Genomic DNA, 15,914 nt, shown 5'->3' on the forward strand with positions numbered 1-15,914 from the left:
CTGGATATAAATTGTTTTTTTCCACACCCCTTCCTCACGTTTTACCATATTCACTTTTGAATGTCCTTAGCAGTTACCGTTCTGGGTTTAGACATCTTCACGTTTATATCTCTCATTATTATAGTATACTCTGTACTCTCCACATTTTTATCATTACTTATGCTTTTTGGTTGCTGGGTTACAGGAAATGTTAATTTTGTGTCACTACCCTGGTTGCACTGACTCGTTGTATCCTTGTGTGCAGGACAGCTGTTACTGCTTTCGTCGGGAACCGAGACTGCTTGCAGCCGACCCCTGGGCAGGGTGGTGCCTGGACTCTTTTCTCCTCATCTGCAATGACAGATAAAGACAAATGATAAGACCCGAGGAGTTTTTCGAGCCAGGCTTCGACACGTCTCTGTGTTCCTTTGAATGTTACTTATTTTTGTGTGTTGACCCATTTAAGATGGGTCAAAAGGGGGATTTGAAGAAAATATAATCTGATCAAACATTATTCAGCTTTAAATATTGTTCAGCTTTAAAGTTACTGTGCAACTGTGTAATAAAAATGTGCTCACGACTTTGGCCTTGAGAGCGATAAGAAGCGATCGCCTCATCCTGCAGGTGCAAGATATCTGCAAGCGAAGAGACTAGAACACCCAAGGCCGATTTCCTTTTATGGAGTTGTTTTTTCTGCTAATGCAGCACTTTCCTCACAACCCCCTCCTGTAAGTTTTAGAGAATATATACCCATCCTCACAGCAAATTTTAGGAATCTCCTGATGTGAGCTGTGTTGAGAGGTTGTCTCTGTCTCAATAAAAGTTCACTGATTCCCCATCTGCCGCAGGTGTCCGGTTGTCTTCATTCTCCGCCAGCCTGGTTAAGTCAATTCCTCCTTAACATCTAAAAGAACCTATTTAATGAAGGAAGACGGGTTCACTTTGTGTTTAATATTATTCTATTGCTGTTGTTGTTTTTTTGTATCCTTCACACACCGCCCCCTCGGCCTGTGCTTCGAGATTTCTGGTAGTTAGAATGACTCGGGGGTGTTGATTCATTTAAACTAACATAATCATCCTGCTGCAACCAGGTTTCTGTAAGGCAGAGTAAATCAATTTGTTGATCAATTATTAAGTCATGTACTAACAGAGACTTGGAGGAGAGAGACCTAATATTTAATAATCCACATTTCACTGTTTTACTCTTTGGTTCAGATGTGGATACTGTATTGTTCTTTCTTTGTAATTGTTTATGTTTAAGTTGTTTGTTACGGTGGCCCCTAGAGACAAAGCATGTACAAACTCCAAGACACTTACAAATTCCAAATAGCACGCACAAACTCCAAAACACGTACAAAATCCAAAACACATGCAAACTCCAAAACACGTACAAACTCCAAAACACGTACAAAATCCAAAACACATGCAAAATCCAAAACACGTGCAAAATCCAAAACAGGTACAAAATCCAAAACACGTGCAAAATACAAAACACGTACAAAATTCAAAACACGTGCAAACTCCAAAACACATACAAAATCCAAAACACATGCAAACTCTAAAACACGTAGAAAATTCAAAACACATGCAAACTCCAAAACACATACAAAATACAAAACACATGCAAAATCCAAAACACGTACAAAATCCAAAACACATGCAAACTCCAAAACACATACAAAATCCAAAACACATGCAAAATCCAAAACACGTACAAAATCCAAAACACATGCAAACTCCAAAACACGTACAAAATCCAAAACACATGCAAAATACAAAACACGTACAAAATCCAAAACACATGCAAACTCCAAAACACATGCAAACTCCAAAACACATGCAAACTCCAAAACACATGCAAACTCCAAATCACAACGGAAGTGCTCCAGGACGCTAGGGGCAGTGTTGAGCTCGATTTGCAAAATAAACGGCAAATTTGTTGCAAACACATGGGCTCTAGTCTCCGTCGCGCTTCCCAGGTTGCCTAGCAACCATGATACTAACAGCTGGAAACGTGTCATACAACTTTGTTTGACAGAAATGAAGGAGAACATATTTTTTTCATTTGTTTGTTTGTTTCTACAAGAGCTTTGTGTGATTTGATAAGTATCTGAGGCTGAGACCACAGGACAGTAAAACATGATTGTTGGGCTTCATTTCTGTACTGAACAGTCATTTAAGATTAGCTAGTAAATAACAATTAGCTAATGTTGTTCATGAGACTAAAGTCATATCACTTTGGTAATGTAAATATAATATGGCCAATATTATGGTTATTATATTAGTCATTATTAGCTATTACAGCAGTGAACATGAACTCTGTGTCAAATACTGAGCTTCAGTACAGATTCAAGTTGCAGTTATTTACATGTCTTACCACCTTAAATCTTCACTCAAAGACAAGTATATAGGAATGACTGCCAAATTTATTTGCCACTGAAGCAGAAGGATGGCATCTGAATAAAACCTCTCTTGACATGCCTATGACATTAAAGCTTGGTTGGCTCTAAACTTTTTAAATTTGAATGAAAAAAAAACAGATTTGTTGGTGTTTGGTCCCAGTGGCTCCTGTGAGTCCTCTTCTTTTCATTTGGAACCCCTGGAAGTTTATTTTAAACCTGTTGTTACTGCCTTTGGTTTTAAGTTGAACCAGTCCATATTTATCATTTAAGGCGACTGGCAAGAGTGAAATCTTTTCTTCCTAGGCAGCACTTTGAAACCGTGATCCATGCTTTTATTTCTTCCCCTGTGGACTACTGTAACGCACTTTATGTGGGGGTCAGTCAGTTGTTACTCTGACATCTGCAGCTGGTTCAAAATGTATATTGACAGTGCATATATAGGTGTATCATATATAAGAGACAAATGTTGTTCCTTCAGTATGTTGGCATTACTAAATTTGGCTCAATGCTTACATACATGTGTAAAAAGAAAATGTACAAGCTGTGATAACTGTTTCTGATAGAATGAAGGGTAGACTGATATATTAAACATTCCTTTATTGGGTTAGAAAATCAGACCATGTCATAACTGCTTTAAGTCATACAGAATAGATATCAGAGCCTTAAACAGGCTGAATTCTGCTAAATGGGTCAAACTGGGCAGAAAGTATACAAACACATAACATCCTTATAGAATATGATGTGACACTATAGATCAACTTACCTCAGAATATATAAAGCATATAAACAATTACAGCAATATGATGTAACAAACACAGCAGTCCTACTAATCCAAAATACTCAAAGCTTCATAGAACTGAAACAAACATTTATTTTTAGCTCCATTCTGCTGCTGATACATACTTTATTTTTCTGAACATTAAACTTGTTGGTTCCTTTCATAGTGTGTAACCTGAATGCCCTGGGTACTTTCTCCCACACTGAAAACACTGGAATGATCAAATTATTTGAACATTACCTAATAAGACTGATTCAGGACAGACAATTAGTTATGTTAAACTTTCTTAGCAGTCCTTCACAAACAGGGAACAGTCTGTCTATTCTCTCCATCTGTCAGCTGCTGCTGGCTCTTCCTCCTCCTCTTCCTCACATACTGCTGAGTTTGTCCTGGTGGATCATCAGGGGTGCAAAGCCTCACAGATGATGTGCAGCAGTGGGTCCCTCAGTCTGTCCTCACTCTGGACACTTGCAGGTGTCACACATAGAAATCAAATGTGTGATAAGCTGCAGGATTCAAACACAAGTGTAACTTATAAACACATGTTCATACTTTTATTCCACAATCAGAGAGAAAGAAAAAGAGAGAGCAGCCTTTGAATTGGGACAGTCTTCGTCGTGTCGCTGTGACGTAATCGGCCTTAAAATGCGGCCTTTAAGGCTGCAGACCCCAAATCCGGTCACTGGTACTTCCTGGCTTGTGTAGTTACTAGGTAACAAAAGCTCAACACTGCCCCTAGCGTCCTGGAGCACTTCCGTTGTGTTTTGGAATTTGCATGTGTTTTGGGGTATGCATGTGTTTTGGGTTTTGCAAGTGTTTTGTATTTTGTACGTGTTTTGTATTTTGTACGTGTTTTGGAGTTTGTGCGTGTTTTGTATTTTGTACGTGTTTTGTATTTTGCACGTGTTTTGGATTTTGCACGTGTTTTGGATTTTGTAAGTGTTTTGGATTTTGCACGTGTTTTGGATTTTGTACGTGTTTTGTATTTTGCATGTTTTGTATTTTGTACGTTTTTTGTATTTTGCATGTGTTTTGTATTTTGTAAGTGTTTTGTATTTTGCATGTGTTTTGGATTTTGTACATGTTTTGGATTTTGCATGTGTTTTGTATTTTGTAAGTGTTTTGGATTTTGCACGTGTTTTGTATTTTGTACGTGTTTTGGATTTTGCATGTGTTTTATATTTTGTACGTGTTTTGGATTTTGCATGTGTTTTGGATTTTGTACGTGGTTTGTATTTTGCATGTGTTTTGTATTTTGTAAGTGTTTTGGAGCTTGCATGTGTTTTGGAGTTTGTAAGTGTTTTGGATTTTGCATGTGTTTTGTATTTTGTAAGTGTTTTGGAGCTTGCACATGTTTTGGATTTTGCATGTGTTTTGGATTTTGTACATGTTTTGGAGTTTGTACGTGTTTTGGAGTTTGCATGTGTTTTGGAGTTTGTTCGTGCTATTTGGAATTTGTAAGTGTTTTGGAGTTTGTACGTGCTTTGTCTCTAGGGGCCACCGTAGTTTGTTGCTGGTTTTTAGTTTGTTTTTTGTCTGTTTGGGAGCTGACACAGTCTCTATGGAGATGGGTTTTTGGGGGGGTAGCAGGAGGAGAGAAGCTGCAGAGAGGCGTGTAAGACTGCAACTCTGCTTCCTGGTCCCAACTCTGGATAGTCATATTTTGGGGGTTTAATAAATTTGTCCATATTTCTAGAAATGAGAGCTGCTCCATCCAAAGTGGGATGGATGCCGTCTCTCCTAACATGACCAGGTTTCCTCCAGAAGGTTTGCCAATTATCTATGAAGCCCACATCGTTTCTGGGACACCACTCAGACAGCCAGCAATTTAAGGAGAACATGCGGCTAAACATGTCACTCCTGGTCTGATTGGGGAGGGGACCAGAGAAAACTACAGAGTCCGACATTGTTTTGGCAAAGTTGCACACCGATTCAATATTGATTTTAGTGACCTCCGATTGGCGTAACCGGGTGTCATTACTGCCGACGTGAATTATGATCTTACTGAATTTACGTTTACCCTTAGCCAGCAGTTTTAAATTTCCTTCAATGTCGCCTGCTCTGGCCCCTGGAAGACAATTGACTATGGTTGCCAGTGTCTCTAGCTTCACATGTCTGAGAACAGAATCACCAATTACCAGAGTTTGACCCCCGGCGGGTGTGTCGCCGAGTGGGGAAAAACGGTTAGACACATGAACGGGTTGGTGGTGTACCTGGGGCTTCTGTTTAGGACTATGCTTCCTCCTCACCGTCACCCAGCCGCCCTCTTTCCCCAGCTGCTTGGGGTCTGCCGGGGAACAGCTAGCGGGGCCTACGCTATCTTCGGCTGCACCAGCTACAGGGGCCTGGCTAGCTATGGGTGAATGAAGGGTGCGAAGCCAAGTCTCCAATTCAGTAATCCTGGCCTCCAGAGCTGCAAATATGCTACATTTGTTACAGATATCATTAATGCTATAGGAGGCCGAGGAGTAACTAAACATCTGACACAATGAGCAAGAAAGTGCAGGAGGGACAGGTGAAGTAGCCATGGTGCTAACGAGTCGGCTACGAGCTAAGCTAAGCTAGCGAAACAGTACAGAGACAGTGAGTGAATACTTTGGCTATAAATTAGGTAGTGAGTACACAGAAAGTGTGCTTCGGATGAAGCACGTGAAGATTATACTATGATTATACTGGATCTGCTGTGGATCAGCACATCGCTATGTAACTGGCTGCTAGATTTCTTGACAGGAAGACAGCAGACAGTACGGGTCAGCAGCAACACCTCCAGCCCAAGAACACTGAATACGGGGGCTCCTCAAGCATGTGTGTTCAGCCCCCTTCTCTTCACTCTGCTGACCCACGACTGCACACCATCACACAGCTCCAGTCACACACAACTGTGGTAGGTCACATCAGCAACAATGATGAGATCTACTACAGGGGTGAAGTTAACCATCTGGCAGAGTGGTACAGCAGCAACAACCTGTCCCTGAATGTGGAGAAGACCAACAGCGACTCCACTTCCTCTGCAAACTGAGAAGCACAACAGATTCAACCCCCATTATGAGCACCTTCTACAGAGGCACCATTGAGAGGATCCTCACCAGCTGCATCACTGTGTGGTATGACTCCTGCACTGGGTTCTGCAGGAAAAATGACAACGGGTAGTGAGAGCAGCCGAGAGCATTGTGGGGACCTCTCTTGCCTCCCTCCCCAGGAGATCTACTGCACCTGCCTCATCTGGAAGGTCCTCTCCATTACAGGTGACTCCACTCATCCCTCCAACAGCTTCTTCAGTTTGCTGCCATCAGGAAGGATACTGAAGAGCCTCCGGGCCAGAACACGCAGACTGAGAGACAGCTTCGTCCATCGGGTTGTCAGAATGCTGACCATCTCTGAATCGAGAAGGGGGGACCAAGGGTACATCTTTCACCATCTTACAATGCTGTGATTGTAGCCATTCCCCAACTCTCTGTGAATGGTACTCATGGCCATTGATCAGTAGGCTTTGATTAGTTGTCATTGATCAATGGTCATAAGAATTTGCATACTAACAATCATGGAACTAACCCCCCAGCACATTGTTCATTCAGTGGTGCTAGTTTCCTTCACTATGTACTGTTTATAAGGTTGGGGAAACATGCAGTCAGCTGAGACTGAAGAAGTCACTTGGATGAGTGACGAAACCTTTCTCCCACTGAAAATGTCCAGATGAACAGAATCAACCTTTTGGGATTTACTTGCCTGGATGATTAAGCACGCATCAAGACGTTATTGTATTAATATTATTAAAATGATAGCAGCACAAACAAAAATGTTTGCAGCACAAACCAGCACAAACGTAGCACAAATATTTGACATCAATTTTGTTTGATTCCATTAATGTGGGGGGGCTGGTTGACCTCTGATGACCTCTAGAAATTTTTAATAATATCTTTAAAATGATAGCGGTACAAACGAAAATTTTAGCAGCACAAACCAGCACAAACGTAGCACAAACGTTTGATACCACTTTTGTTGGATTTGAAGAAGGTGGGGGGGCCAACTTCACTCACATGAATAAGAACTGTTGACAGAAACTATGCTATGTGCACTTACTAGTTTTTCCAGTTGTCGGAAATCTCTGAACTGAGTGGCTGTTCAACTACCAAAAAAAAGCAAAAAGGAAACACTCCTCATTTTCATTTTCAAATTGCTCAACTACTGTTGCCTTGTCGGTATGTTCGGGTGTTTTACCTGAAGGATGAGTTAATTACTTCCCTGTGTCTTTGGGACAACAGGTCCTCACTGTCACTAGGTGTGATGCAGTCTCATCCATGTTAGGAACTCAAACAAGCAAGTGCAGGGGTGGGGTGGGGTGGAGGGGCCTTGAGCACCTGCCCCTTTCCTGATGGGTGTCCTTAGTGCCCTTTTTGATGAGGCAATTTAAAAAAAATTGTGTGTGCATGTGGAGTCCTTCCTGTGCAACAATCTAAGGAGCTTGGAAAGAAAAGCTTCAGGACTTCTTTAGGTTTCTTGAAGACGTTTCACCTCTTATCCGAGAAGATTCTTCAGTTCTAAGAGCAACTGGTGCAGAGTCCCAGATTTTAAGCCCTATGGGAGTGTCCCCAAGAGGGTCATGCGAGTGCTGTCACTGATCTTCGCATTTTATTATCTCATAACACTTATTTAATCAGATACCATCTGTCCTGTGGACGTGATAGTATGATGTGATTCCATATTAGATTCTTGATGAATGTGGGGAGTTGCTATTCTGCCTGGTTCTGTGTGTCCCTTTTTAACTTTGAGCACCCGCCCCTTCAAACATCTCTGCATGGCCCTGAACTCAAATAAATCAGACCGTGGACAAGACTATCAGGTAAAGAGAGAAGCTGAGCTGTCAGCTGGTCACCAACTAGAAGTGATTTGGTTCAGGATATGTGGGAGGATGCTGTACAGGCGTTGTGCCTAAAAGTCAGGCTGCCTATTTATTGGTTGATCTACATTCTAACCCACATTTGTTTTTTACATATTTGTCACATGTACATGTTTCAGATCATTAAAAAATAGACAAAGATAACTCAAGTAAATACAAAATGCAGTTTTTTTTCAATGATGATTTCATCAAGAGAAAAAGTTAGTATATTCATAGTCTATTCCTCCACATTGCAAGGATCCAATTGAAGTGGTTTAAGCAAGTCAAACTGCCAGACCAGGGGTACACTGGACAGATTACATTCCTGCCCTGACTTGGGAAAGCATCATTATCCCTGAGGTGGTGGATTATAGCCAGAAAAGATGGATATTGCACATAGTGGAGTTTGGATATTCTCATCATCTCTTTTGTGGGTCCAAACTTTGGGTGGTATGTGTGATTGTGAATTGTTGTCTGTCACTCTGTGGTAGCCCTGTGACAGACTGATGACCTGTCCAGGGTTTATCTCGCCTCTTGCCCTATGGTAGCTGAGATAGGCCCAAGGTGTGGGAGGAGTTCAGTGAGGCCATGGAACAAGACTGTTGTTAACCTGGAAGCGTGGGGATGACTTCAACTGAGGATACAACTATAAGGAATATTTCAAAGAGCTCGTCAATCCCTCTGGTATGGTTCCTGTAGACGAAGCAGAATGTGGAAACGAGAGGGCAAGTCATCCATTACTGGTAGCGAGGTAGTGAAACCTCAGTGTGAAGGTTTACTCTAAGCCATTGTTCAGCTTTGCTTCCAGATCCTTAACTCCTTAACTTAGGAGACACACCCTAACCCTAACCCTAACTTAGGATCCTTAACTTAGGAGATTTGCCAACTTGGTCCCACTCCCAAGTCACTGCTTACTGACTCTTGCATACCCTTCCTTCCCTCCCTTTAGCATAAATTTTATACATGCAGTTCACTTTTATTTTATTTTCAATGTGGAACCAACTACCCAAAATCACCAAAAATATATTTTTTGTGTTTTTATCAATTGACAATAAATGTTTGCATTGATGGACTTATATTTTGAAGCACATATCACGAAAGGCTACAATGCTTGTTGTTAGTTACAACTAATGGTGTACCTGTGTGATTAGTGTCTCTGTGCACTTCTTGTGAACACGCTTATTGTTGTTTTGCCTTATTTGGTCCACAATTTGTCTTGTTTTCCTCCAGTATCCAACTATAATCCAAAAAAATAGTAGTTGCAAGAAAATTAACCCTCTTAGGTAGTTAAGAAAAAGAGCACAATAACTGGAGAATGGGGGAGTGTAACAGAGGGAGAAAAAGGAAGGGGTAGAAATAGGGTGAAAAGGGAAGTTGAAGAAAATACTAGAAGAGGAAGAGAGAATTGAAAGGTGATGTAAAAAGATGACACAAAGAAAAAATGTTAAAGAATTTAAAATGATAAGCTAAAGGAGGAAGAAAGAGAGAGGGAGGATCAGGAAGGACATTTCTCAGGGAGGAGGGGGTAAAAAGCGAAGGGGGAGGTACCTACAAATAGATCGACAAGCAGGTTCTGCTTCAGTTGCAGCTCTCACCAGGCTTTCTGTGAGCTCCAGCATTTCCTCCTAGAGTTCTTCAGCACACACTGCATCCTCTTACTGCCCAGGCTTTGCTTCCCACAAAGTCACTGAGTGCTCTTCTGCAAACATGGCGATGGAGAAGAAAGAGCTGCAGTTACTGAATAGCCTCTTTGCCACCTACATCAAGAAGGTCAATAATCAGGTGAATTATCAGGAGCACAATGAGTCCATCCATGGCATAGTTGAGGAGAAGATGAAGGAGCTGTTGAGCATGGCGCATGAAGAAGACAACGAGGAAATAATCAGGGAGCAGAAAACCTTAACATTGAGGTGGGAAGGGGCAAAAGGGGGCATTTGTGAGTCTTTATATTGATAATGTGATTATTATTATGTATACTGTTATTTTTTCACTGATAAATTCAAAACCTGTTTTGGATCCATAAACAGTCAACATCTTGCTGGAGATTAACTAGTATAGGCCTATTCTTACTTAACACTCACATGTAAAATAGTAAATGTAGAACTGTTTTTGACTTAAATAACTAAAACCGCAAATTATTTCCTGAGTTCTGTCTCGTGATATATCTCTCTCTCCTAACATGCCTTCCACCTCTCCTCTTCTTTTGTCTTTGGCCAAGAGCAGAATAGTTTCCACTGGCACTCTGTTGGCACACTGGAGGCCAGATCAGCAGTTCAATACAAAAATCACATTCTTGCTGTTTGATTTCACAAATATTTTGTGCCAGTGCCCTTCCTTATGCAACCCTTCCCATTTATCCAGAACCAGCACTAAGAGTACACTGGCTTGAATGAAACCAGTTGCTCATCAAAGGTTTTCTGTCTAAAACTCATCTGTGTATCTTACTGGCGTCCAGGTTGGAAGCTGAGAAAAAAAGAAGAGAAATTGCAGAAGACCAGTTAAATAGGATTATAAAGGTAATTTGTAATCTCCAATAATTTTATCTTTTTATTGTTATTAGCAGGGATGGACCCACTCAAACATTTTTTTTAAAATATTAATTGGTTCATCTATAGTTTTCTGTTGTTTGATGGAATACTAAAACTGAAAAAGAAAAAAAATTGATAAATAATATAAAGCTGATCTTTGGTTCTGTTTAATCCTTTAATTACTTTGGTGTTGTATGGCAAACTATGGGTGATGTCTTTGTCAGCAAAAAGGCTGTAAACAGCCAAAAAACAGGACAAAGCTCAAAATTCATACCCTCTTTGTTTGTAATTTAATGCCACATTTTTCAAAGCCATCCTATGGACTTCATTTGTTTGGCCTGTAATTTGGTCCCTGGGTCATATTCTTGACACCACAGTTTTACAGGAATTGGAGTAGCAAAATGGAGAGTTGTTTAAAATATGTATGCTTTTTTTAAACTATTATAATGTTAGACTGCATGATGTAATGATATTTCATTAAAATAACTTTTAATTTTGCAGGAGAAGGTTAAAGCTGAGCTGGACTGTGAGTTTCAGAAGAAACGCACTGGACTGCTGGAGCAGGAGATTCAGTTCTTGAAGGAGATCTATGAAGAGGTTCACTCCTCCTTTTCTTCTTATTTTTTATGCTATATTCAGGATGATGTGTGTTTTTATACAATCTCTTCACAGATAAAAGACTGAAGTTCTCAGTTACAGCACTGTGCTGGTTCACTCCCATGGCTTACTAGGACAGAACAGAACATTAGCTATTATTAAGTGTATTAAACCCATCACATCTATGAATTGTAGGTAGATTTGTTCTAGCCTTCATCAAGAGCTGCCAAAGAGAACCATGAGAGGGTTTATTCTACTCTAAGGCTGGATATTAAGATGGCAAATTTATGTATTTTTGTAATTTAGCGCACTTAGAAATATCATTTTAAAGAACCTGACACAGTGATTAAAATTTGTTCTAAGTATGGTTTCAGTAATGGTTCTGATGCATTTAGTTGTTACCAGCTGTTAACAATGTTAACAGAGGTTAATCAATTAATGTGATGTGTACAGACAACAGCTCATATAGATAAATCCTAACTCTAAGCCTCTGTTTATCTTCACCTGTCTCCTCTTCTCCTGTAGAAGATCAATGAGCTGCAGAGTCAGAACCAGACTGAGACCGATAATAACAATTCAGACCTGATGGAAACACTGGAAAAGATCAGGGGGCGTGTTAAGAGGATCAGTCTTGAAAAACACCAGTCAAAGGTTGGAGATATGTTATCATTATTAACTGCTGTGGTAAAGATAAATTCTGCTACCCAAGAGCCTGAATTGAACTGTTTTTTATATAAATAAAAACATTAACCTTTGAACCTGGCATGATAAAACAGATGCAGAATATAGAGTCAGAGTTCGGGAGAATGAAAGAGAATATGACGAAACTGATGAACAACCTAAAAGGATATGAGCAAAGACTCAACAACAGCACGGACCTGGAGGCTGATATTGAACATTACGCAAAGTTGCTGGAAAAAATGAAAGAAAGGTGATGTTTTCAATTGTATTCAATAAGTTGACAGATTTTATTATCTGCTACATTGCTTCATCTTATAATTGTTGTTAAATTCAAGTGCTGTAATCATGGCTGGAGTACCTACCATTAAAGTTGTTGCTTTTAATCATTTACCTGGATGAAATCCAATCATTCTGGTTAAAGATTTTATATCTATGGATAGATAGAGCTGTGGCTACAATGTAGCTTGCCATCACCAGTGTGTGAATGTGTGTGTGAATGGGTGGATGACTGGATGTGTAAAGCGCTTTGGGGTCCTTAGGGACTAGAAAAGCGCTATACAAATACAGGCCATTTACCATTTTACCATCACATTATTATATTATTTATTAAATTATTTTTCAACGTTTTTCTTTTTGTCTTCACAGGATTAATACAGGGAAAAATGTGGATTCAGATGAAGGTAAGAACAAAGGTGTGAAGACTCTTTAACCAGCATACAAACCTCAATTTGTGTGAAATCACACTGTATTCACACTGAGTCAAATACACATAACTTACTGTTTAAATATAGATTTTTGTCCATCAAAAATCAAGTCCATCTGGAGATAAGCATAAACATACCAAAATAAAACATTAAGAAGGGCTGACTGAGCATACGATCAGATAATTGTGAAACTCTCAAACTCTGTACTGTCTGCTTAATAACAAGTATGATTCAGTGCAGAGAGGTCTATTAACGCATAGTGAGTGAGAAAGGTGACTGAAGAAGAATAGTCAATACATCATGGGAATCCGCCAATCATTAACATACATATCTAATTGCCATCACATCAGACGAAAATGTAGCTGTATAAACTTCAAGTATCTGCTTAATTTATCAAGACATCACATATTTGCAAAAGTGCTCCTCTGTGAAGAGGTAGTAGTTTATTTCATTGCAACCTGTAATACAAAAGGTTTGAAGTGTGAAATAAACTGCAATGGAGTTTGGTTGGGGGGGGGGGGGGGGGGTGGTTCTTTTAAAACAAAGAGGGGCTAGCTCTTTAACTCCAGCCGATAAGACCATTTCCCACACCCATAAACATAAACTACTCTACACTCTTTTTATACTGCTGGCACTTTACTCGCTTACAGTTATTTACTCACCTTTCAGTGACTTTAATTTTAAAACTGTGTATATACTGTATATTCAGTGTATTTATTATCTCACTCTTACTGCCTGTTTATGCCCTGTCCGTATCTTCAACGTCATGGTGCTCTGTTGTATGTTAGTTGGCCCTTGGGGATAAATAAAGACTTTCTGATTCTGAAAACAAAGTTTGGGAACTACTGATGTAACTGAAAATAACAAGAACATGAAGGAAGCTGTGGTGTTTATAGCAGTGATTGAAAGGACTGTTGCATTGTTGAGCAGAAATGACGTTCCATCTTGTATTCACCTCCACCCTCCATCCTGTATTCACCCTGTTTACAACTGGCTCACAAGTACTGTTTGCAGCTACCACTAGATGGTGCTAGGGTGCATGCAAAGTTAAACACTCCGATTCCATTGCAGACTCAAATCCGGACAGTGGTTCCAGTGACAATGGGGTAAAATACTATTAATTTTATCTATTCATGTTTTTATTTCTTTGTGAAGTTTCGTGCGTGTGTGTGTGTGTGTGTGTGTGTGTGTGTGTGTGTGTTGTTTATGTTTTGAAATTTTCTTTCTTAAGAATCCTGACAGGTCGTTTTGTTTTAGAAAATGTAGGAAAAGAAATTCATCATCAAACAAATGGTACAGTTCTTAGGTCTTCGTTTCAAAGTGAATTATAAGAAGAGGAAGAATTAAAGCAGCTTTTTTCATGGCTCAGTGACACCAGACTATGAAAAATAAGTAGTTGTCTGGTGATTATGTTGAAAAGTGCTTTTTGCATTCAGCTACTGATTGCAAGTAGTTATAGCAACCAGGCAACCTGTCTCCAAAAACCTGCAGCCAGCCTCTGACTGCACTCTCAGACAAGACTGCAACATGCTGATATCAGTCTGAATCAGTCCACACTGATGAACACAAAAGAGGACTCAACTCAGCTGGTTGTATACGGGTTATATTCCTACATAAAAGCAAGGCTGCAGAGCGAGCAACTTTGTCATTTTGCAGTTAAATCACTGTCCAACAGCAACTATTAACATTATTTTCTGTGTTTCTGTTTGAAATCTGTGATATTGTGAATTGACTCTAAATCTAAATAGTTAATGTGAACATCTGTGTTTGCAGACAAAAACAGATTGTAGGTAATTATTACCTTAACCTGGTCAAATTACAGACTGACTCAGTCTTACTGCCCTTTTATGTTAGTTGATCTAACCGACAGTGAGTGGTTGCACACCTGCTCCCCATCTTTAAAGCAACCAATTCAAAGCCCACAAGATTACAAGTTCATTGCACATGCTAACAATAATTTTGCTCTATAGCCACTGTTTTTATTTTATTTTATTGTGACTATAGTATCAAACAGAGTATGAACTGATGGGCAGCAAAAGTTCCCAAACAAGATAAAAAAGGATTATTTTGATCCGTGAATTAGGTAAAGCTAGTCTGTGGAGCTGGATTTGAAAATAAAAATTATGAGCAAATGGCAAAAATTGTGTATGCATGACCAGATACAGCCGATCGATCCTTCCACCCCATTGGCCCATATTTATCATCTGTGTGACAATTTTCAAGATTATCTCAACCTGTTCAAAATATTTTGATATTAATGATGATTCAGTTTTAGTCACTTCAGTGTTTCTCACAATTCACTCATTTTTTTAAAGGCTCAGAAATTGAAGTCTTTAAGTTTAAGCTTGGACCACTTTTTTTTTAGTGATTTTTGATGGCCCCCAGTGGCAAAATGAAACAGCAAATTTCTTTCAGAAGCAGCCCTTTTTTCTTATTTTTGAAAATGTTGCCAAAATAAGTGGCAGAATGCCCCCAGCCCTTTACCTGATTTCAGTCACCTTTAGAGGTAGATGGTAGTTTGACCTCTGACCTCAGTTGTCAGCCTTTAAAATTACAACTTCACTCGCCTCTGTGATGCCTTGTGATCCACACGTAGCGACCATTGGGAACACGCTACACCAGCAGCTTTAAAGTTTTGTTACAAGATAAAATTTCTATTTTTTTCTGGATAAATATAAAAACTACTTTAATCTTTCTGTCAGTGCTGTTGTAGTTTCTATGTGTTTAGGGCAGAGCCTTTACTCGCTTTCAGATAGCTAACAAGCATTCAGACAGAGAAGCCATCTGATAAAAATCTGATATAGTCGGTTTAATCTTTCTAATGTTTTTCTCCTACAGGACGAATCAGAGTAAATCCAGTCATCAATATAACAGCAGAAAATATGACAACTGGCAGGAGAGAAGAAGAATAATTTAAAAAACAAAACAAAACACTAATCTGTCTTTTCTTGGTGGTATAATTGTAAAGCTGTGCTTCTAAACTTATTTGATCATTGAGTGGTGGGATTTTTTCAGTAGGCCAACCATGCACTAACATGAACTTGTGTTAACTTTTAATTGATTGATAGAAGAACATTTTATGGGATAGGACAGTTTGGGTCACTCTGTCAGTGAAGAAGTCGATGAGAGTGACAGTGATGACCCCAAAATCTGATCTGAGCAGCAGTTAGGGGGTCAGGGGTCAGTTAAGGGTCAGACATATGTGCTGTGTGTGGAAAAGCAATAGCTGTTTATTGTTAATGTGAATGATAGCGTATATGTGCGTGTGTGTGTCAAGAGCTCGGAGAGGACTTCATGATAACCTCATGTAAAGTATCAGCATGCAAAGGTCCTTCGAGAATCAAATGACAGAAATGTAGCATCCACTTC

The 15,914-nt window shown here is 39.6% G+C and overlaps 1 protein-coding gene across 1 annotated transcript; it reads left to right on the forward strand.

The window, feature by feature from the left end:
• Positions 1 to 9,653: 9,653 nt before the first annotated feature.
• On the forward strand, positions 9,654 to 15,398 carry LOC147301989 (low molecular weight neuronal intermediate filament-like). Its single transcript, XM_086283563.1, has 8 exons — positions 9,654 to 9,945; positions 10,491 to 10,551; positions 11,065 to 11,160; positions 11,686 to 11,811; positions 11,937 to 12,091; positions 12,487 to 12,521; positions 13,617 to 13,651; positions 15,384 to 15,398. The coding sequence occupies exons 1-8, from the start codon at positions 9,743 to 9,745 to the stop codon at positions 15,396 to 15,398; spliced, it is 726 nt and encodes a 241-aa protein (XP_086139689.1). The 5' UTR covers positions 9,654 to 9,742.
• Positions 15,399 to 15,914: the final 516 nt, after the last annotated feature.

Source organism: Aulonocara sp. 'chitande type north' Nkhata Bay, linkage group LG23, assembly GCF_057382095.1.
Source record: "Aulonocara sp. 'chitande type north' Nkhata Bay isolate Kocher_YH1m ecotype deep benthic linkage group LG23, A_spYH_male_GT1.1, whole genome shotgun sequence".
Lineage (NCBI taxonomy): Eukaryota > Metazoa > Chordata > Actinopteri > Cichliformes > Cichlidae > Aulonocara > Aulonocara sp. 'chitande type north' Nkhata Bay.

Coding starts and splice junctions, on each gene's coding strand:
- LOC147301989 (XM_086283563.1), top strand. CDS start 9,743: ATGGCGATGGAGAAGAAAGAGCTGCAGTTACTGAATAGCCTCTTTGCC. Junction 12,092..12,486: donor CTGGAAAAAATGAAAGAAAG/GTGATGTTTTCA, acceptor TTGTCTTCACAG/GATTAATACAGGGAAAAATG. Junction 12,522..13,616: donor AAATGTGGATTCAGATGAAG/GTAAGAACAAAG, acceptor ATTCCATTGCAG/ACTCAAATCCGGACAGTGGT.